General features: G+C 42.5%; 2 protein-coding genes across 6 annotated transcripts in view; one reads left to right on the forward strand and one right to left on the reverse strand.

The window, feature by feature from the left end:
• LOC111869108 overlaps window positions 1-27,029 on the reverse strand; it is a 93,173-nt gene that overhangs the window by 23,423 nt on the left and 42,721 nt on the right. For 3 of the 5 annotated variants that reach the window (XR_004513512.1, XR_002843613.2, XM_033753290.1), the window contains one exon: window positions 8,236-8,363. Coding sequence is in view for 3 of the 5 variants with exons in the window: in XM_033753290.1 (XP_033609181.1) it covers window positions 8,236-8,363 (128 nt within the window). In the remaining 2 variants the exon portion in view is untranslated. Of the gene's footprint in view, window positions 1-8,235; window positions 8,364-20,067; window positions 20,408-27,029 lie in introns of those variants that run through there. The other 2 variants (XM_033753288.1, XM_033753289.1) reach the window with 2 other exon arrangements.
• LOC111869106 (heparan sulfate 2-O-sulfotransferase pipe) overlaps window positions 1-27,029 on the forward strand; it is an 80,912-nt gene that overhangs the window by 9,315 nt on the left and 44,568 nt on the right. The window lies entirely within an intron of this gene.

A 27,029-nucleotide genomic window follows, 5' to 3' on the forward strand; every position in this document is an offset into this window, starting at 1 on the left:
TATTCTTCACCGACCTACGCCTTGGTCTTCCCAGTGGTCTCTTTCCTTCTGACTTTCCCACCAATATCATTCCTTTTCTCCCCATTCGTGCTACATGCCCTGCCCAACAAATACATATATCTGTGTGAGTATACATGGCACGAATATCGCTTGCTGATGGCTTCTGATTAGAAATAAGTTCTTAACTAAACAGGAAGTGATGTAGGATCATTATTACAGTCATGACCTTTGTCAAGCAGAGGCCGTGGATTCCATTATCTTGAGCAGGTGACTAATATTGGTAACATGAAGGCCTCTCTTTAGTTGCATCTTTCATGTGACTGCAGGAAACCTATTGTTATGTCAAGCTCCCTGCTGTGTAATTTAGTCCGTTAAGACGGCTCCGTCCCTTTCAGTCCCACAGTCCTTCAGCCTGTCAGACCTTGGATATATGGGATTATGCAAGTGAAGACGCTGTAAAGAAGGAAGAGGAATATGAAGATAAAAAGCAGTAAGAAGAGAAGACCGAAGAGAAAGAGAGAAAGAAGGGTAGTAAAGGTTAACAAGGAAGAAAGAAAAATGGGAATAATTATAATAATAAAGACGAAGATGAGACAATTTCCTGGTAACGTAGTCATGAAAGAGCTGACGTTGCAAAGATAGAATTCAAGAAGAAGAAAGCAAGTAGATAAAAAGAAGGAATTTGTTCATTATTTGCCATATATACAGTACATAAATAAAGTGACCTCAAAAAAGGCTGCTATTGAATTTAGTCTAAAACTTGAAAAATCGCACGTATTCGGGAGCGTAAATTTTAATATTTTCAAATTCAAACAAGAAATGCTCTATGAATATGATGCTGAGTGGTAAAGGAAGGTAAAGCTATCCCTGTAACAGGCCATGGAAGCAAATAAGTTTGTGAGACGTCGAGGCTCCCACATTCTCTATACAATCAGCTCACAGATGGCGGTAAGGTTGCCAGCCTTACGCGCCGGCCACTCTTTCCCCCCAGGACGATTCCTGGTGCTCATTTCTGTTAGAGGCTGAGTCGACCCCAGGGCCATAGTATAGCTGGAATTATTATATCAAGTGAAAAATCCTATGACCTCATCGGGAATAGAAACTGCGACATTCTGGCTTGGCGCATAGTGCCTCAACCAACTACGCTACCTCTACTCGGAAAGTTAATATTATTAACTGGTTTCCTTCCTGGTTTAACCGCTTCCTTATATATCCCTTCCAGTTCATTATACGAGAATCATATAACGATAGTAAGCTACATTCTCTGAGCAACTGTCAGCTTCCTTAAACTACATATAAACATAACCATTTTTTTTTTGCGTCCTGTTGTACTGATTCGTATCCATAATGTGTATATGCTCGTATTAATAGTCTTTTATTGCATACAATTTCACTTGTCACTTCACACTAAATGTTTCGGCTGGACGTATGTCCACATACGTCCAGCATTACAACGCACGCAGCCACATAAGAAAGACATCATAAGACACAGTATATACACAATTAAAACATAAGAAGAACGACTCCCATAGCGGATGAATGGAATTACACATGAGTTTGATATACGACATGTAAGATGATAGATCTTAACAAGTTTTAATATATAAATTTTATTATTGAACAACGACGAACAGACATTTTATATCATTTTATAAATGGACACTTGATGGCACACAGTGCAATGGTTTAACGTGATTGATACACCTGAGGATGGCAGAATGATGCCGAAACATGTAGTGTGAAGTGACAAGTGAAATTGTATGCATTAAAAGACGGTAAATATATACACATTATGGAAACATAACCAAACTTATGCATTCTTGTGGTACAAATGAATTCTTAGAAAAATATTTGTAGCAATAATCGACACTTCGATACAAACTCGCAAAAAAAAAATGCAGTAAAGAATGCCTCTCTTTCACTCTCTCACAAGATAATGGGCCTGCACTTCAGCGTGACACGCGAAAGAAAGTACTGATTTTGTTTCGCTGGAATTAGTGGAGGTTCGCGTGTACAAATATCGGCTTCAATGGAAATACGTGTACACGTACATCGTCAAGTACAGCTGTATGACGGGCTGCAGTACGTGAAAGAAGGAAAGAGCCCCGCTTTCACAAACTTGCGGTTAACGAGTAACAATTTCAGAAGTACAAGCAAACCTGATTCCTTCTCCAGGACTAACGCCCTATCGTGGACAGAAGGTTTGCGCGCCCTATGCTATGCTGCTGGGAGCGTAAGCTCCTGATAGGGCCACACATGCTAGACAGGTATAAGGGTAGGTACCAGAAGAGATGTAGTTCCTGGTTCTCCAGGTTGGTGTTTGGGCGTGGAGCTAACGATGCAACCCTGAAAAATCTGCTGTTACGAAACCATGGGGGAAGCCAAGACCAACATAGGGTTGTAGCGCCAGCTAAGAAGAAGAAGCACAATAATTCCGGTGTGTTCGCTCACGTTTGTTTAATGTCCCCCAAACCGTAAGACTTATTCAGTTCAACGGAGTAGGTGTCCACATCCTCACCTGAGGACGCAAACAGACCCAGTTTCCTTAGAATTTCAGAATACCGAATGGAGGGCAAAACCGAAAAACTTAGTAACCCCAAGCGACAAAAAGACAGTTTCGTGAAAAAAAAAAATATTCCTCGAGATAAGCTGTTTTCTAAGCGAGTTGCATGTACAATATATATCTATTGTAGCACATTAGCTCAAAGCAAGTACTGTGGAGTCACAACAGCCGGCCATTACTAGGTAACGCCCCGTGAACAAAAACAGAGGAATGGTGTTCTCTGTGTAGCCCCTGTCGATGGCTACGCACTCAACAATGGAATACGTCATGCCATCTCTAAGCAACAATTGTACTGCAATAGAGGAACGGTGTTTTCTACGCGGTCCGTGTCGTGATGTTATACTCAGGACCAGTTAGCTGTTGCAGTTAGAGTTCGTATGGACACGGATTCGAATTCCTGCTCCGAAGCCCTGCGAGTCGTAGGAGGGGACGAATAGGTAATCCAGTGCCTGGGGGTATAACTTGGCCACCCTGTTCCTTGGTTATATAAATACGGGGATCTGGCCCTCCAGGGTGGGGGGGTCTCGAACCTGAGACTGTAAAATGTGGTCATGAGTCCAGCTGAACTTGGGTCCGAGAATAACTGCGCTGGCGAGGACCAGCAACAATTCTAAACGACAGACCCGTCCTCTCGTCAGAGAAAACTTCCCATATCAACAAACCAGCAACTACAAGTATATTGGTGCTAGTTGATTGAAGCTCTGTTTTTCTGCGATTTCTAAGGTGTCAGGCAAGTAGTGAAAAGTCGGCAGTAGCTGGGCTCTACTCAGTAATGGTAGAGATGCGTTCTCACTTGGGTTATAAGGGTCTGGCTCGGGCAGGGCAGGAAGATCCTTATGTTACAGCCACGTACACCACTTCAAGATTTTTCCAATTTAATTTATTATTATTTATTAACTCTTTGATAACACAGCGGGGCACGCGGTAGCGTAGTTTGGTCAGGCACTATGCTACAAGACGGGGGTTCGAATCCAGATGAGGTGGATTTTTTCAATTGACCTAATCCTTCCAGCAGCACTATGGCCCTGGGGCCGACTCAGCCTCTAACAGAAATGAGTACTAGGAATCTTCCTGAGGGTAAAGGGCGGCCGGGTCGTAAGGCTGACATACTTAGTTAGTTAGTTATTGGAGAGGGTGGGTTTACCCATGCACTGAGACCTGTATTGGTCCATTGTGCTTCCCTCTATGATTTTTACCAGTCTATATCCTACCGGTACTGGTACTTACCATCAGTCCCGCCCAGCCAGCGAGACCGGCTCTACTAGCTGAGAGGTATCTATAATGCTTCCCCCATCTACCAGAGGTATTAGAGACTGCTGTTGGGCGGGAAACGTCCGTTAATTTGGCTCAGTGACCTCTTTTGGAGATATGAGGTTCTTTTACGTGCCGTAAAGCTACGACACGGGACCCACGGCTTAAAGTCCCTCCCGGAGGACTTGTTCCCTGAATTTTTCCACCCTTAAAAATTCGACGACCTCCGCCTGGTATTTGAACTCGCGCACTACGAGTCATGAGGTGGGAACGTTACCTCTAGACTACGGATTCCGCTATGGTTGACAAACTTACCGCCATATGTGAGCCGATTGTCTTAGAAAATGTGGGAACCTCAACCTCTCACAACCCTATGGGCCTCCACGGCCTGTTACAAGGATACCTTTACTTTTTTTTTTATAACACTGAATGCCATCCTTAACGGAAACTAAAAGTTTGCTTACATTTATGAGAATTTGAACTTTGTACGGCTTATAATACCAGCAATTGTACTTTATCCTCTGCTTACATCCTTACTGGCTGGCGAATCTCTGACAACTGACAAAAACCTAAACTTGTCCCGCTTATGCCCCCTCGGTACGGACCGCGTAGAGAACACAGCTCCTTAATGTTGTAGTTCAATCGTTGCAGTGGGAACACATTTGCTTGCGAAGCCATTACTCAACCATGGATGTCGTAATTTTTCTTGTTGCGCTGTCGTTGCCTAGCAATGGGCGTTGTTTATAGAGTCATTACTTAGCAACGGGTCTACATGCTACAATATAGTGACCACTGGTCTTAAAGGGCCAGCTATGAAATCTATATTACATTAACAACTTCTATCACGGACAGTGAATTTGTTTTAAATCCATAAGTGAAATATGGATAGGAACTTTGTAATTTTACGAATTATTTATATTCCGTGCTTAAAGCAAATGTAAGATGGTTAGTTCATGTTCATTACGAATTATTACGGACTTGCAAGTAATCTGATGAGTGGGTTCTACACCGAAAACTCTCTGCCGAATTCCCTTCCCGCGTGCGAAGCGTTGCAATGTACGTATTTCGTGCCAGGAGGCTGTCGGTTCTGACCCAGCCATTATAACTGAAACTCGTCTTAGTGAACTTCAGTTCCCGCAAGGAACTTGTCGCCACCATCTTCAGGGTTGAAATGTAGGCCAAGCAATAAACAAACATGAAGCAGATGTCAAACCTGAAGATGGAGGCAATCTGTTCCTCTGAAGCGTCAGTTGACTCTCAACGGACTTTACGGCATTATCTCCCAGAAGAGAGAACTCCGTGGGAACGGACCCCAGATCCTGTAATGACTTTAATCTTTCTCCACTTCAGCAAACATTTGCGAATCAAATAGCTTTCTCCGTAAAGATACTGTATGTACAAGAGATGGATTTCAATTTTCAGACCCAGGTCACCAGATTAAAAGCAAGAAGAATAATTTTGCTTTCTTATCTTCTTCACCTTCATCCTCTTCGGCTTACTTCCACCTTCTTCCCTTTCCTTTTAATTCATTTCATTTTCATTCTGTTTTTTATTTATTCTCCTTTTATTCTTATCTTCATTTTTCCAGTTTCTTCTGCGTCTCCCTTCTTAATTTATTTTCTCTTTCGCCTTTCCGCCTCTTCCTTCTTCCTAATCTTCTCATTCGCCTTCATATCCTCTGATTTCCCCTCCTTTCTGCCTCAGCCCATACACATGTGAATGCAGGGCCTCAACTGGTTACTGCAGCAAGTCGCAATGACTGCATTGAGCACGCAGCACCCCGCTTGTTCGTAGACTGAACATAACTTTCTGCGGCGATGATTGCGCAGTGTCCAAAGTCCTCAAAAGAGAACACTCCCAGAGTCAAATGTTATGCTTTCTCCGCCGTAATATATGTGCAAATATGTGCCTCACAACTTGCTTGTCTTTCCGACAGTTGTAGAGCGCTTTCATCCGAAGTGTGGCGATTCGACACCTCGTATTCACGGCATATGCGCTGTTAAGAACATTCTAAATCCGACATAGAATCGTGTATGGTAAAAAAAAGTTTTCCCTGTACTTAACTAAGTAAACATTATGCCATGAAGTCGTAGAGCGGAGTGGATGTATAAACCCACGTTTTCTTGACCTCGGCACTGGTTTGAGGTGAGTGGTAAGCTTCACCCCCCTGCCGCTCTACCCCCGGGGAAAGAGATCCCAGTACCCATCGGATAGGAGGCTGGGTGGACCCCAGAGCCGGTCTAAAGGACATGTAGAAGTGAAATATCTTGACCCCACCGAGACTCTATTATTTATTTTGTTATTGCTAGTGGGGTGGGACTAAGTCCCTTGTACTGCGGTCACAACTGGCCTATTGCACCAGCCCCAGATGATAGGTGAGGGTGATTGTGGAGCAATTGGTGGAATGAAGATTAGCAGGGGAAACCGAAGTACTCAGAGAAAACCTGGCCCAGCCACTTTGTCCACCACAAATCCCACTTGACCAGACGCGGGATCGAACCCGGGCCGCCGCAGTGGGAAGCCAGCGACTAACCGCTTGAGCTATGGTGCGGCCCTCTTACTTCGACCCCTAGGCCGTTGAGCCAGTAGCTAGTCGCTATACCGACTCTAGAATCGTCTATGACTGAAAAAAATATACCAACTCTCAGAGTAAGTAAGTAGAGCTAACTTGCTCTATCAAGTGAACTCGTTTCAATTTCCGTGCCGGAAGGTCAAGAAACATGTACCCCGTGTGAACTCACGTGACCTCAGCGGCTGGGGGAATGTGGGTTGGAGTGAAAAGATACGTGTTTGTAGGACAATGTTGCTTCATTTGCTCTGACTATTGATTGCAGCGCGGCGGAAAAGAAACCAGGTTAATTCAGATGTGCCGAGTAAGTGGCGTGCAACAAAGTACCCGCAGCCAATAAGCGACTTGCATCTACGCCTGGAGGCCAGCAGTGCTGTGTTGTTTTCCCGCATCCCTAGGAACAGGAAGTTTCACAGGAAGGTTAGGCTGTAGACTCTCTACTCCAATCAGCAACATAAATATCATTCAAACGCGTTCTTTACAATTTTGCATCTCTTACTGTCATTTCTTGGGATACGCGGTAACATAGTTGATTGAGCCACTATGCTACAAGCCGGAAGGTCGCGGGTTCGAGTCCCGATGAGGTGGATTTTTTATTTACCTAATCCTTCCAACCGCACTATGGCCCTGGGGTCGACTCAGCCACTGACAGAAATGAGTACCAGGAATCTTCCAGGGGGGTAAAGAGCAGTAGGTACGTAAGGCTGTCAAAACTTACCATCATCTATGAGCCGTCTGTCTAGAAAATGTGGGAGCCTCAACCTCTCACAACTCTATGGGCCTCCACGGCCTGTTACAGGGATAACTTTACCTTTTTTATTGTAATTTCTACATCTAAGCCTTTTGGGTTATGATACCGTGTAGTCTGGTTGTTACAAATATCTCGGTGGAATCTCTTACTTCTAAGAAATCATGCCTTGAAAAAACTCAAAATCTCATTATACTTACAGGTACAAATTTATTCTTGAGGAACTATTAACATTGAATGTGTTATACCGCATAAGGTAATAAATTCTTTTGCGTTTATGCTTAGATAGTTAAATTAATGGAAACTCTGTCGAATATTCCACTGGAAGACAGACAATTCCCGCTTCTAGCTGCAGTTTACATATGCAATTCTTCCACTGAGCCATTATTTCACCTTATGCCTCTATATTTAGCAATCACTGTTGCATCAAATTTGCATGTTATGTCCTGGAAAGACAGGCCGATCGGTCGTGTAAGTTGCGTCTGACCCTCACCAGCACAATCAATCTTGTCTTTTGGTCCCGTGAGTACCCACGACCATATTTTTGTTCTCTCCAAGGTTTTTACATGTTTTTAAAATGGAATTTCCTCTTCAAAGAGAGGAGGGGTCTGATTACTACTGGTCACTTCCCCTCTACTGGGAGTACTTCGAAACACAATAATAATGACAATCGAGAGGCCTTTTTTGGCAACGGTTGACAAGTAACACCAACACTTCCATTTCTTGTTGCCATCTTCTGATTCTCTCATAAGTAACTGAGATTACTTTCGCATTTGGAATCCACGAACATGACGTAACAACAAAGCGAAAAACTCTGTCCTGTTTGGTTCGCCATATAGAAAATGTACCAAATGGAGACTGTACACTTCAATCATCCATCACATACGATGGATATTCTCGAGAAACCCGACAAAGTTACATTTAAATTTCATATAAATTAGGGGCCATACTGAAATAATAAAAAGCAAAATAAAACTGCTCTCAAAATTTGTAATATATATTTAAAATGCAAAAGCCCGTAAAAATTCGTTCAGAAATTTCGTACATGAATCATACGGACGAGCTCGGTTTTGTCTCATAGATATCAGTGTAAAATGTACTCACACAGTTCCCAGTTGCTCGTTCATGCTCACCTTCCATCCTCTATCCATCAGCAACAGCTCGAACTCCATAATAAGAAAACCTAATGAAAGTTCCTTTTCATCTTCTCCCATCAGCCGAACATTTGTAACCTACGCATTTGAAACAGTATCATCAAATAAAAGAACCAACATTCATTATTTTCTTCTATTATAATCTTAACGTTTTTTAAACTAAGTACTTGATACAGTGTCATTAATCAACATTCATGATCTCTTATAATTCCTTCCGAAAATAATATCATATTTTCTATAAATATGTTCATTAAATAACCCAGTCAGCTTTTATGATCATTTCCACATTTCATCGAAATATATATGAGTATATAGTATAACCTATCTATCTATCTATCTATCTATCTATCTATCTATCTATCTATCTATCTATCTATCTATCTATCTATCTATCTATCTATCTATCTATCTATCTATCTATCTATCTATCTATCTATCTATCTATCTATCTATCTATCTATCTATCTATCTATCTATCTGTCTGTCTGTCTGTCTGTCTGTCTGTCTGTCTGTCTGTCTGTCTGTCTGTCTGTCTGTCTGTCTATCTATCTAATGCTAGTGGAGTGGGACTAAGTCCCTTGTACTGTGGCTACTTCAGGCCTATTGTACCAGCCCCAAATGATAGGTGAGGGTGATTGTGGAGCAATTCGTGGAATAAAGATTGGCAGGGGAAACCGAAGTACTCGGAGAAAACCTGTCCCAGTGCCAAGTTGTCCACCACAAATCCCACTTGACCAGACCCGGGATCGAACCCAGGTCGCCATGGTGGGAAGCCAGCGACTAACCGCTTGAGCTATGGCGCGGCGTATCTATCTATTTATCTATCGCTCTATATCCGTTTGTTGGTTCTATGCCACTTTTTCAGTTTCTTGATCTTTTTACAAAGGCGGTTAGACTCCTTAGCCGGGGAGAATCAGCCTGTGGCTACACGCAGGACAGCACAAACAGAATAAACGCACACAGACATCGATGCCTCGAGTGGTATTCGAACCGACGATCCCAGTGTCCGAGCGAGCGAAGACAGTTCATGCCTTAGACTGCGCAGTCATTGTGATCGTCATATATACAACCTATTTAGTTAACTAACGTCATTAATTAACCTAATCAATAATTATCATCATCTTCCCATATCATTCAGTGCTATGAAATATTTCAGTTGAACCAGTGTCATGATAAAAGCTAATTACACGGGCGTGATGATATCCTAAGTCTACCTTCTGATGCAAGATAAGGCAAGGCAACTGGAGCTTGCACGTTTCCATGACACTGACCCCCTCAGTAAGAGGGACGCAGTGCCCCTCATAATGCTCCACATACCAACTGAACCTTTCTCGTTTCTTCACACACAGAGAGGATCATCCATTAATGTAAGGCACTTGTGTGCCCTTCACTTTGGGACAAGCATCTGGTAACACTTCCTGCATGAACTACATTACAATAGCCGCAGCAGACTCTATGGAGCGTCCATCCTCCTATGTCTAGTGGTGTGACGAGGTCTCTGGTTTGGTCTTCTTACTAGTCGTCTACTTCATGAGGGCTTCTGGGATATTCAACAACCCTGTCAGACTATATAGCGTCTGATGGTAGGATGGCAGAAAAATCTGGGATTTGGAAAGAGGTCGTGGCTTCACCAAGGTACTGAGGAAATCCACGAAATATCTCAGGATATCTGTTGTCGAGGAGAAGATTTGAACCTAGCAACTCCAGACTGTATAGAGACGGATAGGATGGTTGATGAATTGCAAAGGATTTGGAAGATAACGGTCGTGGTCCAGTCAAGATACTGTCCTGGCATTGGACTGGAGGGATTTAGGAAAGCCACGGAAAACTTCAGTCAGGATCCCTGGTATCGTGACCAAGATTTCAACTGAGCAGTTCCCGAAAATACGCTCAGAGCATCGTGGTCTCTTATAACTTCTTCTTCTTCTTCTTTACTGGCGCTGCAACCGTGTGTGGGTCTTGGCCGCCTCTATGGCTTCGTAACAGTAAATTGTTGGTGTGGGATCGTCAGCCCCAAGCCCAACCCCCAAACTGAAGGACCAGGGACTACACTCCGTCTGGTTTACAATTGCTTTTAAATATTTCGGTGTTTCAACTTGTTTTAGTGCTTATTTTCACTGCATTTCTTCACTTCTGATATTCTTGTGCCTATTGTATTTTCATACCAAATGGAAACCTCTGCAGACACTCCAAATAATTACTTGTTAAACTCCGGTGCCCACCAAAGACAAAGAACCCGCTTGAATTAAGATTACGACAAGAATTTTTGAAAGGCAACTTTTCCCCTCGTAAAAATTATTGATGATTTCAGTGCAGATGTGAAGTATTCCCCATTCCAGTTCTGTTTTGATAATCTCTGCAGCAGTGCAAATTCGTAGACTTGTTTAGAGGAGGGTTGTTGCAATAGAACTGGAACAAATGAAAAGGTTGAAGGATACTGTCATTTTCACTGACTTCAATGCAGCAATTGTGACTACAGAAGCAGTGACGATGCTTTTCGCACACGTCTTTTCTCAAATGAACGGTACTAAATGGCTTTGAATTAGCATAATTCTTTTTTATGTTTGACATACTTATTTGGTTCATTAGTGACCTTCGTCTGCTATTTGATGATATAAAGTACAAATATTGTGTTTCTGGGCATAGTCTTTCATCCTGTCGTCATCTGAATCACCGTTCTCTTTATATTACAAAACACAACTTTCCGGAGACTGGGTTCTGTCTCTTCTCGGAGATAGGGACTGGCTCTAGATTGAGCCCAATTGAGTATGTTTTACCTGAAGACGGAGACAGAATCAGGTCTCCGAAACGTTGTGTTTTGTAATATAAAGAGAACGGTGATTCAGATAACGACAGGACAATGGATAATGTCCAGAAACATAATACTTGTACTAATGTAACATCGTCACAAATTTTATATCTTATTTGCTGTATAAAGTCCAACTAATTTCGTCGAGTAAATTTTAAGACGAGATATAGAAATGAATGTAACCCCCCCCCCCAAACTGCGAATCCATTTAGTGAATATCGTGCAAACAGCAGAGATAAAAGTGAATTTGTCTTTTGGTAATGTAAAACTCTTTGTGGCTTGAGGAACTGAAGGTTCGACCACCAGTCCACAGATCGTCCTCAAAGAGTTTTGGTGTTTCCTTAACCTCGTGAATTATGAAGTTCATCTAAATAATACTTAAAAAAAATCAGCTCTTACCTCACAGAGAACACAGTGTCTCTATTGAAAATACCAACCGGTTAATGTTTCTTAGGGAATTCAATGTTGTTTATTGTAAGAATCATATGACACAAATTGACACCATGTGTGCAAAAATAAAACTGTTTCAGTGCTAATAGAGGTGATAAATTTAGTTACCATTGTATTTTGAAAGGTTGAAATGCAACTAACTCCATGGAGCTGAGCCCTTCTTGAGAAGCCTCCAGTTGTGTAGCTCCTCAAGAATTTCCCAAAATTTTATGGGCATGAAGGTTCAGTACCATGTTCAAAAGAGCCCTCTACTAGTCCTTATCCTAAGCCAGATCATTCCAGCTCATACCACCCCATCCTACCTCTCTAACTCACTCACTCATGGAGCTGAGCTCTTCTTGAAAAGCTTCCAATTGTGTAGCTACTCAAGAACTTCCCAGCATTTTATGGACACATTTTAATATTATCCGCCCACTTACGTCTTTGTCTTCCTAGTGGCTTCTTTCCTTCAGTTTTTTCCACCAATATCCTACGTGCATTCCTCTTCTCACACATTCGTGCTGCATGTCCTGCCCATGTCATTCTCCTTGGCTTGATCGTTACAATTATGTTGGCGAAGAGTAAAGGGTTGAAGTATAGCGACAATAATATGGTTGAACGTTCAGTAACAAATCAATTAGCCCACACAATTCATTCATGTCACAGGGATTATTCTCCTGAACATTAAATGACTGATATTTATAACGAATATGCTTAGTGTTTTCCTGCAAGAAGGTACCGGAATTTGCAATTAGTTCCACTGTATTTGGATGAGCTTCCTGCTCCTTGCAAGCAATTTGCGATTTGTCACTGGCCGTCACGTCACTTCCAAGCAGCCTCCACAAACATGTCACGCTATGACACATGAGAGCACTGCCGTTATGCAATGCCAGCTAGCCTCTCCTAGACTTTAAGCGTAACATAAATTGAGTCACATGTTTAGTACTAGCCTCGGGGTCCTCACTCTTCTGCTTCATGTCAAGATGGATGTGGCAGGTTAGCCTTTGAGCAAACTTACAGTGTTCCGAGGGATCAGTGTTAGTTCTTGTGAACTGTTAACAATCGATCCAGGAATATCTGTACGTCTGACAGGAAAGAATGTAAACATCTGTGTACAGTCTTCGGATAGTACTCGTTATAATGTCATGCTAATGATCACCTCTTTAAATGTGTTTTCTTTACACTTCTGAGAGCACCACCAGCACGGACAACAATAACATGGCGGCCGTGGGAATTTATGAGGTGGAAACAATATAAAATTCAAAGTAGGTTCTCCATTTTCGGGAGAGCACCAAGTGATCACGTGTTGTAAGGATACATACTGCACCATCGTCAGTCCTTTAAATATAGTGGTAAACTATATATACCACTTGCTTTAACATAAAAAAATCTTTCTGTTTTGTCTACACGGTGTATGTCTTTCTTTCAACACAGCTATCTATATCCATCCATCCATCCATCCATGGCTCCAAAGCCGTTGTGAACCTTGGCCGCTTTTTCAGTTTCTTAATCCTATACACGGTCGGTAGGACTCCTTAGATGGGGGATCAGCCCGTCTCAAAGCCGCTACTTACACACAGAACAACACAACACAGAATAAACGCACACACAAACATCAATGCCTTATGTGGGATTCGAACCCACGATCCTGGCTTCCGAGCAAGCGAAGGCGGTACATGTCTTAGCCCACTCTGCTACCGTGACCGAGCCTGCCGCTTCACGACCGAGGAAAATACGTCTATAAATACCTACCAGACTATACGGTGTAATATCTTAGAAGACAATAATGTTCATAATTGCTGTGAGAATCTCAGATCTCACGAATTCATGTTATGTTAGGTCCTGGAAAGAAAATGTTCAGAGCCTTTGCAATGCAGAGTCTCTGAGACGCGAAACGACTGCTTTACGAATTCACTGTTTACGGGAGGCACAAAGAATCACGGTACCGGTATATGACGCAATTCAACTTTATTTCACATTCACGGAATTATTAAATTTTAATCGCTATCTCTTCCGTGATAACGAAATATCTCACGATACCTACCATGATTGCTTATCTTCTCTTCTGTTAGAATAATGATAGTCGTGATTTGTTCTGATGATATAGTTATGTAAATGCAGGCCCGTCGCTGCAGGCTGCGTGAGGTTCTTGGGTAGAGACAACTTCGGATGCTAGGAGCAGATACGAGAAATAAATTGAATCCGAAGAGAAGATGTATACGGGAGTCATCTGAAGAGTTCTGTCATCTGTGATATAACACTGTGTATTCTGTTGAAAATAATCTGATGTTTCGGAGGAACATATCTCCATATACAAAAAAAACTCCGTGGCCTGTAGTCCGCAAGCGAAGTAAACCGACCGAGCGACCGCCGCTTGTCGGTGAAGTTAGTGTTAGCGGATAGAGAGTGTCGCGTTGTCAGCGCAACGAATCCCCAGGGTCGTTAATTTCGGGTTTCTGGACCGGAGCCGCTGTTTCCTTGAAATAGCTCCTCAGTCATCCTCACGAGGCTGAGTGGACCCCGTTCCAGACCTACCACTTCTCAGGAAATCTGGTAGCGCTGGGAATCGAACCCGGACCTCTTGATCTATAGCCAGAAAATCTGGCCACTAGACCCCAGGGATTCAGGGCGGAATAATATATAAAGAAAGAAACCAGCGTGAAGGAGGTAGAAAACAAAGCTTGGTTTATTCTTCGATCCTGAAAATGAAGGCACCGGTCACGGTAGCCGCGCGGTCTAAGTCATGTACTGTCTTCGTTCGCTCGGAAGCCGGGATCTTGGGTTCGAATCCCACATAAGGCATGGAAGTTTGGTATGTGTATGCGTTTATTCTGTGTTTGTCTTGTTCTGTGCTTAGGTAGAAGCCTTGCGAAGGGCTAATCACCCGTCTAAGGAGTCCTACCGTCTGTAAAGTGATTATGAAATTGCGAAAGCAGCCCTATGCCCCAAAGTGGGAGCGGAAGGAGAGAGGTAAAGAGAGAGAGAGACAAGATGAATGTGACATGTACCTCCGGAACGTCGGTTGATTTTTAAAGGACTTCACGGCGTTATATCCCAGAAGATACAATTCTTCAAAACAACCGCTATGAGATCCTCAAATCCTACATAGATTCATTTAGCTCAGGATGTGATCCAGTACCCCTTCGTTGGTGTCTCCACCTTATCGTGGTGAGGGGTTTGAGTATGCCAAGGACCCTGAGAGCTATACCAGCGGTAGCGTACCTACTGGCAGGGCCTCCCTTGCTGGACAGGTCAAAGGGTAGGCATCAGACGAAGAGGGACACCAAAAACCAAAAATTGATGCCGGAAGCAGCGTCATCAGCAGCGACTTGAAGCACAGAGCAAATGATGCTCGAGATGGTTCAAGTTCGTATAGCAACAGGCGTGACCAGAGTGGTTTGAACGGCTGTTGTACTGCGATGTGGAAAGCAAATGGAAAAACTACCACATTATCACTTTTCCTGGATAGTCTGTTTCCAAAAACAGAGATACCATGTATGCGAACAAGAAGACGTAAGAAGATGCTGGATGACCTTGGGGACAAAAGAGGATATATTTATTTGAAGGAGAAAGCTCTGGATCACATTAAGTGGAGGAACTGTTTTGGAAGAGACTGTGGACCTGTCGTCTGACAGATTACTGATGAATGAATGAATGATCCAATAGCGAGATGGACATGGTCATAACACGGCTGAGCTGAATAAACTAACAGGACTTCTGTAGGTCTACCAAGTAACGACTGTTCTAGAACGTATTGGCCACGGTGATAGGCTGATGATAATGATAGCGGCAACAACAATGACACTATGAGAGAGACGCTCTGTATCTTCCTGAACGTCTGTGAGAAAAGCCGCATCTGTCTAATCTGTAATCTGAGAGACCTCTTGATTCTCCACGCAGCCAGGGGAACAACTCGTCAAAGCCCAGTTCACACAGAGAACACGATATTTACCACCGTGACGCTGCCCCCCCCCCCGGCACAGCCCATAAATTTATAGGAGCAATCTTCGTGTCTGTACCCAGGAAGCGCTGAAGCTACGTGTCTTGTTATTTCGAGCAATAAACACAATCACGGAACTCAGGGTAGTGGCGGAATAAATTCCGGCGCCTGAAAACAGTAATTTTAATAGGAGTACATGACTTTTCTGTCAGCATTAGCAAATCCGCCACTGATCAATATCAGAATGTAACGGAAGAGGGCTGTAACGCTCATTACCTACATGTGGGTAGAGACCAGTTTGAATCCCGGCAGCGTTAATTGTTATACTGACTGAGGATTTTCGTGGTTTCCTAATTCGTTCCCGGCTGGAGCTGTTATATGTTGTGAGAGGTCGAAGCTCCAAGATTATCCAGACAATCGACTCACAGATGGCGGTGAGGTTGTCAGCCTTACACGTCGGTCGCCCTTTACCCCAGGAATATTCCTGGTACTCATTTCTGTTAGCGGTTGAGTCGACCCCAGGGCCATAGTGCAACTGGATGGATTAGATAAATTGAAAAGAAATCCACCTCATCTGAATTCGATCCCGCGACCTTCCGGCTTGTTGCATAGTGCCCCCTAAGCACTGCTTATTACATTGTAATTTATAAACCATGGTCTTTCATGAGTAAATACAGTTCAGCCAATAAAATGACTGGACAGACGAGATTCAAATCTTGATTGGGGACTTAAAAATTTCTTTCCTGGACCCACATGGTCTCCTCTCCAACTGGTATTCGGGAGCAGCTTCCCAGGATTAAAGTAGCCGAGCATGAAGCAACTCACTCGTCTCCACTAATGATATTCTGAATACATGAGATCTTACACGCCCCCATACGTCTTTATGAGATTTCGCTTAGATTCAGAGATAAATTTAGCTGTCGGACATGGAGAGCTGAGCCCATTTAACTCTCATACATGCTGAACACGTGTAGAGAAGGAGACAAAGGCGTCGAAGCCTTATTTCCAGTCGCCTCACTTCCAGGTCTTCCTCTGCCTGCGGACGTGACTTAGCTCCGCACAAAGTCGAGTCGGGGGGACCTTGACTTTCGAGTCATAAACCGGAAAACAGTTCAATGAATTGTCAAATGCGGTCTCCGCCGTTATTACTTCCTCATTGCTCTCGATTCTTTATGGTTTATTTTGCGATCCTGTCCGCATCTCAGGACCGCCTCTGTGGTCTAGTGGTCAGAGTTCCTGGTTACAGAGCCAGAGATCCCGGGTTCGATTCCCGGCGCTACCAGATTTTCTGATAAGTAGTGGTTCTGGAACGGGGTCCATTCAGCCTCGTGATGATAACTGAGGAGCTATTTGAAGGAAATGGCAGCTCCGGTCTAGAAAACCGAGATTAATGGCCGTGGGGATCCGTTGCGCTGACCACGTGACACCCTCTATCCGCTAAAGTTGACACTAACTTCGCCAACAAGATGCGTTCGCTCGGTCGGTATAGTTCGCTTGCGGGCTAATACAATATATATTTGACACAATTACGTCAAAAATATGTTCGCTTGTTTTTTTTTTCTTGCTTTTTCTTACCTCTTCTTCTGACAAAACTTTATTTTGAAGATACAGGAATGCTATGTCATGTTATCTGCTTGAAATTTGCCGACGTTCAGAGGAGACACACTGCATCCATCTAAAGGGTCCAAGAGTAAGCTGAGGAAGCAGACAATCATAGCTCTGCTCTTCAACCCTGGAAATGGAGGCAGTATATTCCTCCGAAACTTCGATAACTTTCTGTTAAGTTACAAGGCATCATATCCCAGAAAACTGTACTCGTCACAGTCACCTCCCCGAGGAAATTAAATATTACAATTCATTTGTTTCTTTTTTACACAAGAACGAAAAAATGAAGGTGTGAGAAAGAAAAGCCTGACGCTGTGACGTTGTGTCCGTGCACACTTCGTGACGTTTCCACGCAACGTTCGAATGCAACAACAGATCTTAATCGCTGCTTGTCTCATAAGCTGGCGCGTTCAGAGCATGCGCGTCGATCTGAAAGCTGGGCTGACCCAGAAGATTCACAAGTCTGCAGACGTCATCCGTGAACCTTGTTCCAATCATCTTACCATATATTCTGAAGCCTCACATCACGAGTTCTTTCTTGACCAGGTGTTGTAGAAAATCCCTGCTTTCATGTAACCAGAATGTTTACCACTGACTTCACAGAATTCAGAAACAAAACTAAAGAACCACGCTCCAAGTTGAATGCTTTGTCGTTCCGGATTTCTTTTCGTATTAGTTGAGAAGCAGGAGCCGGGGTAGCTCAGTCGGTGTAGTGAGTGGCTACGGGTTGGACGGTCAATGGGTTTGGATTCGAGTCTCGATGGGGGCAAGAATTTTCACTTCACGTCGTCCAGACCTGCTCTGGGGTCCACCCAGCCTCATATCCAATGGATACCGTGGGCTCTTTCTCCGGGGGTAAAGCGATCGGGACGTGAAGCTGACCACTCACCTCCAACTAGTGCCGAGGCCAAGAAAACGTGGGTCTCTACATTCACTCCCCCATACGCCTTCATGGCGTAGTGCGTAAATAGTTAAGCGCAGGGACAACTTTACCTTTTATCGGTAGAGAAGCAATCACCTGCTGTGTAACGTAGAACAAAGGAGTGACTTCTTTTTCTTGTGACTTGGAAAATGTCTAACTTCTTCGTGTAAGTTTCAGTATTTGAAAAATTAACGCCTTCTGGCCTGACCTAAAGTGTACCCTTTTTTGTAACCCGAAGCTCCATCGCCATATTCACAAATGCCCATCGTTGGGTTCATCCTGAGCCACTTGAATCCAATCTAGATCTTCTCACACTCTTTCTGAACGGTCCATTTCCATATTAATCTCCATATAGGATTAGATCTCACATTGTTTTCTTTTGCATTGTTCCGAAAAAATATACATTTTAAATTTCCACATACGTGCTATAAGTTCCGCCCATCCTATGCTTTCTGATATAAATAGCGTAACTGTCCCTTTCGGACCCAAACTATCAGATGCAGATGATACGTGTATATGGGGGAAAAAAGAACAATTACTTTGTTGTCCTATCTCATTCTTTAATGCTGCATTCTTTCACTTATTTCCTTCTGCCTCATTTCATTCCATCTTTTCGTTTTCCTTCTCTCCCTATTTCGTTTTCTTTGCTTGTCCCAGTGTAAATTGTCTCTTCGTCTTCCCCTTCCACCTTACCTCTCCTTTCCTTCCCTTTATTCTCCTCCTGTTTCTCTTCCCTCATTTCTTGTTCCTCTGTTCCTTCTCCTTCTTCTCCTCTTCTTTCATTTTTCTTCTACTTCCTCGCCTCATTTTCTTCTCCCACTCCTTTACCACATTTCCTTCTCTTACATAGGATATATGATATACAGGGTGTTTCACGACTTTAGGACATAACTGTAGGAGGTGATTTCCTAGGTCCTTGTGATCAAAAAAGTTCATATAAACATGTGTCCGATTTTGGACGGTTACGGATTTATGACCGTTTTAAACTCAGAATAGAATGTAACGATTACTGACAATAAACGGAACAAAATAATAAACCAACATAATACATGATACAATTAAAGTATGAATGTAAAGTTATCTTCGTGAAATTACCTTTAATTTGAATTTATTGGTACTTAAGATGATTGTCGAAAATGTCACCGCCGGCCGCAACACAGGCTGTCGTTCGGTTGTGAACCGCGCCGGACATACCAACCCACCCCGCCTTAGGTAGCTCTCAAGTGTCGAGATAACGAGAACGCTCTGTCTGTAGCTGGCTAAAAGTAGCGACCTGCCAGCTGACAGACGCGGTTCACACGAGGGCGTGTACGGGAATGAAAACCCGGTCATTACTCCGTAACCGTCCAAAATCGGACACATGTTTATATGAACTTTTTTGATCACAAAGACTTAGGAAATCACCTCCTGCAGTTATGCCCTAAAGTCATGAAACACTCAGTATATATTGGGGGAAGTCTACACAGCAATATTTCCGAAAAAACAAAATAGATACTACTGTATCAGCATTTGTCTATTGCCTGTTGACGCTAGGTGTTTCGACTCATATTGGGTCATCATCAGGCGTACAATAATACAAACATTAGTTCTTGAATTGCGTCTTAATTAAATATGGATCCATATTGTGTTCTTGTAAGTTTTATATACATAATTTAATTTACAATTAGCAGTAAAAGTTAAAATTAAAGTTGCACAAAATATTTGTAATACTTATTATCAGGGCCCGGATTTTGATGACGTCGTCTATTTTTCCTTGTATCCTGTGCGTTGCTCTTAAATATATAAATCTCGGATATGAGCTGCTGGTTACAGAAATGTAAATTTTATAGGTAATTTTTTGGTAAATTTTTGGACTTTTAAGGGTATTTCTTGTCATTTTTGGCCATTTTAGGGAATTTTTCTTCATATGTTATCTGAAATGTGAATAACATGGAAGCGAAATATTCTTTCTTTTCTCTTTTAGGTAATTTTTCTGGACTTTTCTGTCATTTTATAGGTCATTTTTTGAATATTTTCATGTCATCAAAATCCGGGCCCTGCATATTACATTTTTGGGTCATATTTTAGGTCATTTTTCTGGATTTTTTCGGTCATTTTATAGGTCACTTTTTAAATATTTTCAGGTCATAAAAATCCGGGCCCTGCTTATTATAAACCTCCTTAAAACTCTGTGACAGCTACGTATTAATATATTGTTCTAGACGGCAGGAATACTCCTAAATATGCTGTGGGGACCCCTTCTTTTGCTCCGCCTTTCCCCTACTCCTCTTGCAGCCTTGACCTGTGCACACTGCATGTCCAGACTCTCTACGAGCTGCGTTAGGTGAAAGCCTCGTGCCGTGGCCTACTCCATTTTTGACATTTTCCAAATCCAGATGCAGACAAATGGTAAGGCGCCTCAACTGGAGGACCAGACTCTGAAAAAGTTTTATCTTTACGCAACACAGAACAACGCGAGATAAAATAATAATACGAGCTATTCAGCAATTCAATGTTTCCCATCATGGCCACCGCATTGGTTTGTGCTGAATGCTGAAATCAAGAATAACACAAGCAGTGAATGCTAAAGAGAAAGTAGTCACGCTATATTGACCATGAGAATACTATCGCAACATCCACACAGCAGATTTGAGTACAACTATAAACAGTTTGAGTAAATTGGCCCATCTCTACAGAAGCTACTGGAGAAAGTAGAATACTGATGGACAAATGAATGCGATTTGATGTAATTATCCAATCGTGCTCATGTTTTAATGATAGCCGTGTTCAGAGTCACGAGAAGTTAAACGCGAGGGCGGCCGGAATATTGAATTTAGATTGAAGCATTTAGTGCAAGAAGGATGTATCTCCATTATCTAAACGTGTGGGGTCTGAATTTCTAAGATTTCGATGTTAGGGTACAGAACATTCGAGATGGAGGGGGCCTAACTACTTCTGTTGTAACGGTACAATAAACTTCAACGACACTTACACAAAAGCCTCTCTCTGAATTTATGCTGGGACAATTTACATCATTAAAATTCTCACAACATATTTCTTTAACATTCAAAGTAATACTACTATTCTATTGTTATTTTGATCACTCAAACATGTGTTTTATAAGATATTTTTTACTGCTAGTGGGGTGGGACTAAGTCCCTTGTACTGCGGCCACTTCTGGCCTATTGTACCAGCCCCAGATGATAGGTGAGGGTGATTGTGGAGCAATTGGTGGAATGAAGATTGCCAGGAGAAACCGAAATACTCGGAGAAAACCTGCCCCAGCGCCACTTTGTCCACCACAAATCCCACTTGACCAGCCCCGGGATGGAACCCGGGCGGTGGGAAGCCAGCGACTAACTGCTTGAGCTACGGCGCGGTCTCTGTTTTATAAGATACTTGCCCATAAATATTCTGCACGCATTTCTTGTTTCCTGCATTCAAGTTGATCCAAAGAAGAGAAGCTATTAAAATAATAAACGTGGGTGACTCCTGTTTCTTAGCCAAAATATTAAGCCAGTCGATTAATAAATTGTAGGAAGCAGAAGGAATACGGGCCTTCTAACGCCACTCATGCACGAAACCACTTGACTCACGTTTTTCATTAAAAATGTAACAATTCTCGGAAGTCTTTCACCAGTCGTCTCTAGGGATCAACTAGAAAGGCAAAGATAAACAACGAAATTGAATTCTCCGTACGTACCGTGCCCATGTCCCCGCATTCACTGAACTGGACGAGAGCAAGCGTTTAGGATATCGATATGACTTTCATATTTCAGTTTGAAGGCCTGCACATTCATACTGCGGTCTGGAGCACATATGCCTTCCCTGCCATTTTGCCTACCTCATTAACCTTGGTGTTCATTCATTTGTTACAGAGAAAATCTACTGTTGCAAAGTTAAACTTACTAAACGTACAGAAAGGTAAAGTTATACCTGTAACAGGACGTGAAGCCCCATGGGGTTGTGAGACAGAAAGCGGATAATGAATGCAGTTTATTATCATACGCGGGTTTGACGGTGGAACTCCCCAAATGTCAGTATCATGTTTGTTACTGCAGTGGAAGCAAGCAAAGAATTCTGACGTGTCCTATCCCAACTTGATTGCGCTCCCCTTAATCTATCGCATCTCTGGCTGGATTACTCCTTTTTCTGCAGGGATAGGCTTGGTGGCTCCAGAGGGTAAGTTAGCTACGTAGTAAAAAAGTAAAGTAATTAAAGCTGTCCCTGTAACAGGCCGTGGAGGCCCATAGGGTTGTGAGACGTCGAGGCTCCCACATTATCTCTAGACAATCGGCTCACAGATAGCGGCAAGAGTGTGAGCCTTACTCGCCGGCCGCCCTTTACCCTCCAGGAAGATTCCTGGTACTCATTCCTGTTGGAGGCTATGTCGACTCCAGGGCTGGAAGAATTAGGTAAATTGAAAAGAATCCACCTCATCGGCACTCGAACCCGAGACCTTCCGGTTACCAGTATGAAATGCGTTCACTCAATTTATCTAGAGCGGTGTATGTAGTTGCAGAATCCCAATAAGTATCTATCAGGCATGCAACCCGCAGCATTCATGATACTGAGGAACTACATGTTATACTTTTCTTATTGAGATGAGAGTTTTGGAACACGCCCACACTTTTCTCCAAGTGAAATGGAATAGACAGATTTGGCGTTGCGTCTGAAAGATGACGAACGAGCAAATTTCGAAGGAAAATCTGCACTAGAGACATAGCTGAGTAACTTCTGCAGCACTCTCTGCTTTCTTAACTAAAGGAGTTGGCGTGATCAACTTCACTCACTCAGAAGCAAATCTCACTGACCTCTGTGACAAAGAAGTACTCCAGGTCTGTCTGCGAGTTCATACCAGTGACATTATAACTTCAAAACAAATTAATCAATGTGAAAGGAATTTAAAGAGCATTAAATTAAAATGAAGTGATTGAAGTAAACAAGTACTTCGTCGAAGAATGCCGTCTTCTGGGATGTGGTGCCGTGTAAATCTTGTGTGAACAGACATTTCGGAGAAATTTATCGCATCACTCTTCAGGGTATAAAAATACGCGAGCGAGGAACCAGCTTGAGCAGGTGATTGCAGACTGAGATGGACGATACGTTCCTTCGAAACGTCGGTTGACACAAGGTCTACCCGGCGCCACATCCCAGAAGACGGCATTCTTCATAGTCACGGCCGTGAAAACTTCAGGCCTTACAAGTACTTCATCGGTTTTCTGAGGAAATAGACCCTAAAAATTATGTCAATTCTTGGAGATGTATTATTCAACAAAGAATTCTTTCAACCATTCTTCCCGTTACATGCAATCAACTGATTACAACTAAAAATTTCGCGCAGTAGTGGTTGAACCTACGGACTTGCTACATCCATATTCCTGTTACTCCCTCTGGACCTTAGGACATCTGTGAAACGCTTCGCTTCACTTCAGTTTCTTAATATTCAGGACTCTTTGGATGGGACCGCTACCTGCACAGGACGACACAAACACAAAATAAGCGTAGGCAAACATCCATTTCTCGATTTGATTCGAACTCATAATCCCAGTGTTCGAGCGGGCGAAGACAGTTCATGCATTACACCGCGCGGCCACTGTTGTCAGCATATCCCCATTTAGGCAATAACTCGCGTGGACGCTGGTCAGAATACCTCCATCCTAGCCCTGCGAGCCCTAGAAGGTGACGAAAAGGGAACCTGATGCCATTGAAGGGCATAAATACAGGGACCTGGTCCTCCAGTTTGGGGTGCAAGGATGAAAGGCTCACGACCTTGTTGTTCAAAAAATTAATGCAAAATTAAAAAACGAAAAAGGAATGACAAATCTGGCAGAAAATCACATGAAAGTTTATGGCTCATAAAGGCCTGTTTACCGATGATGATGATGATGATGATGATGATGGTACAGTGAGAAATGACACTCGCCCCTTTTACAGCCCGTCATATTTACTCCCATTTATGGTGCATTACTTTCAAAAAGCCCCACCGATGATGTCTCCACCTTATCGTGGTGGTGGAGTTTGAGGGTTCCTGAGACCCTGAGAGCTATGCCGGCGGTAGCGTAGCTACTGGTAGAGTTACCAATGCCGGAAAGGTCAAGGGGTAGAAACCAGACGAAGTGGCATATCCTGGTCCTCCAGGTTGAGGGTTGGGCGTGAGACTATCAACCTCACACCGTAGAGACTAAATTGTTTAGGAACCAGACAATCAGCCTTGGACGGATGGAAGAACAGAGAAGAATGGAGGCAGATTGTTCAAGAGGCCCAAGCTCACCCTGAACTGTAGCGCCGAGGGGGGACTTTCAAAAAGTTTAGCAGTATGTTTTCAACTATAATTAACTTCCAGACAAATTTAAATTCGGGCATGCATAAACGTTATGATGTGTGTACACGGCTCTGAACATTGTTCCGTTAGGCTTAGAGGCTAACGTGCTTTTAAGCTGTCTTCCCGTCCCCGACACACACTTATGCTAACGCGGAACATTGGCTCGTTATAGAAACTTAATTCCAGAAGTCCATTATAAAACCAGCATCACGAACTACCGTATTGTATGATACTGTACTTGGAGGGTAAGTCTGTTCGTTAAGTGCGGGATCTTTCCATGTGGCATCCATCATTAAGAATAAACTGTGATGTCATATGCCCGTTACTTGCAACGGTTCCGCCTGCACTAAGGCGAATTCTCAGGTTATGTTTCCTCACAATGGGCTGTAATGTAGTTAGTTTCTTCCTTAAGAATGCAGTTAATGCGAGAAAGTTTTAAATATGATTTAATAAGAGACACAAAGCTTTACCGGTGTTGGCACATCCACTGCACTTGGTCAGTTTGACTTCTTGTGATCTATGCATGTTATCGAAACTAGAATTGTCCCTAAAACGGTTCCATTTGGATTTACTTGAAGGAATTTAGGGTAATGTGAAGATAACGACATATCTATAGGGAAATTACGTTTAACAGTGTTTGCAATAAGACACAGATGTTTGAGTGCCTGTGTAAATTCAGAAGACGAAAAATCTGAAGGCGGCTGTACTCGCTAAAACTTTGTGGTTTTCTTAATTTTAAATAAATATAAGTTGTGTTTATTAATTAACAAATCTCTCTGATATTCTGTCTTATATGCAACAGTCCTTTAAACATTTTCTGAAAAGTTACTATATATACACAATGCCGGTCACGGTAGACGAGCGGTCTAAGGCAGACACTGTCTTCGCTCGCTCGGAAGCCGGGATCGTGGGTTCGAATCCCACTCAGGGCATGGATGTTCGGTGTGTGTGTGCGCGCGCTTTTCTGTGTTTGTGTACACGTAGAGGCCTTGCGACGAGCTGATCACCCTCCCAAGAAGTCCTACCGAATGTCTAAAATGTAGTAAACCGAAGTGAAACGGAGATTTTCATGGAGGTAACCATTCGATATGTAGTAATCAGCAAACAAGGAATGCAAATCCTTGCTATAAATATCGATGATCTGTTTCCGATCCCAGAAATTCGTATGGCCGCCATCTTGTCAACGATCTTGGGGAAATGAAGGAAGTGTCAAGGCCCAATGGCCTCTGGTGCATTCACTTCACAGGTTGAGTGCAAGGAACATATAATAAAACATGGACACCGGTAAACTGACTTGCTTTCTAGTTTGCTATTCCTAATGGCGATTAGTTCACTAGAATTTCCTGCCTCGCCTCTGAGTGGACCAGATCTGAAGACTGGACTTTCTCTAACTACCATGAACCCAGATGCTTTACACGTTATCCTCTGCTGTTAATGTCACGAAACATCACATGGAACAAGATAAAGCCAGAGTAGGAATCAAGGTGTGGTAAAAAGGCGGAAATGGATACACGTACACAGATTTGTTCAGCAGAACATATCTAGGGGTGTACAGTAGGTCTATTGAAATGGATCTTAAAGAAAGAGGACTTAGATACAATTGGCTGAGGATTGGTTTCAGTGACAGAGCTTCTTGCAAACGCGACATGCAAAATTCTGTACACGTCCGAAATGAACTAGATATAAACTTTTTCAGACAACTTTTCAATCATGAAAATTCTTGTAATAAACATGAAGATAGCCTCCAGAATCTTAACTGGAATATATTGAATCAAACTTTACTTACAGGCGGACGAATATTTCTGAATTCAGTTCAGAGAATTACTGTGATAAACGCTCAGAAATTATTGTCGGTTTGTGATATCCTGCAAAAAAAGACTATTTTATTATATTGCAGTAATATTTCTTCAAAAGTCCAGATTTTCTATTCCAAAATATAATTCATAGACGCATATAAAATATTCTATAAAGAAAGCATAATCATATTACGCAGAAAGATATAGTTCGATATACAAACTTCGGAAACTGGTTTGTTTTATGCAATACATCGTCCAGTTAGCAGTCACTGGACTCCACGGTGGAAGTGGATTGCGTGTTTAACGACTGACACTCCTTTCTGACCAATAGAAAGAAGACTCATCTTGCAATATCTGTCTGCAATTGCTACAGGAAATATGACTCAATGTTACATAACTCTCTCAAGTGCCCTATCGCATTGCTTCGTCAACACACACGTGAAACGAGAGTGTAAGTGCGCACGGAAATCGATATACTGCACTCGCACTGACAAGAATCGATAAGAACAATTAACCGCATATTTTCAGCAATACGTAATAAAAGTCAGGCACATGGTCTGCGTGTAAGTGAGAACTAAGAACTTATGTCAACGCGCAAACTGTCATTTCCTTGCAGTCCTAGCTGTTGTTTCTAATGACAATAATAATAATAATAATAATAATAATAATAATAATAATAATAATAATAATAATTCAATTCAATTCAATTCATGTTTATTTACGTGCAATAACTCAACAGCACAGTGGCCAATTACAAAGTTAGCACGAGTATATACAGAAAATAATTAAAACAAAATACAAGTATGACAAATAAATCTGTGAACATAAATCTAAAGAAGACTGAACTATATACATACATTTATGAAATATTACTAATGTTGCTAATACTGTTAGTAACTAAATACTAAGATAAGACACCTGTGAGTGATAGCATAAAAT

The sequence above is a fragment of the Cryptotermes secundus genome, unplaced genomic scaffold (assembly GCF_002891405.2).
Source record: "Cryptotermes secundus unplaced genomic scaffold, Csec_1.0 scaffold546, whole genome shotgun sequence".
NCBI lineage: Eukaryota > Metazoa > Arthropoda > Insecta > Blattodea > Kalotermitidae > Cryptotermes > Cryptotermes secundus.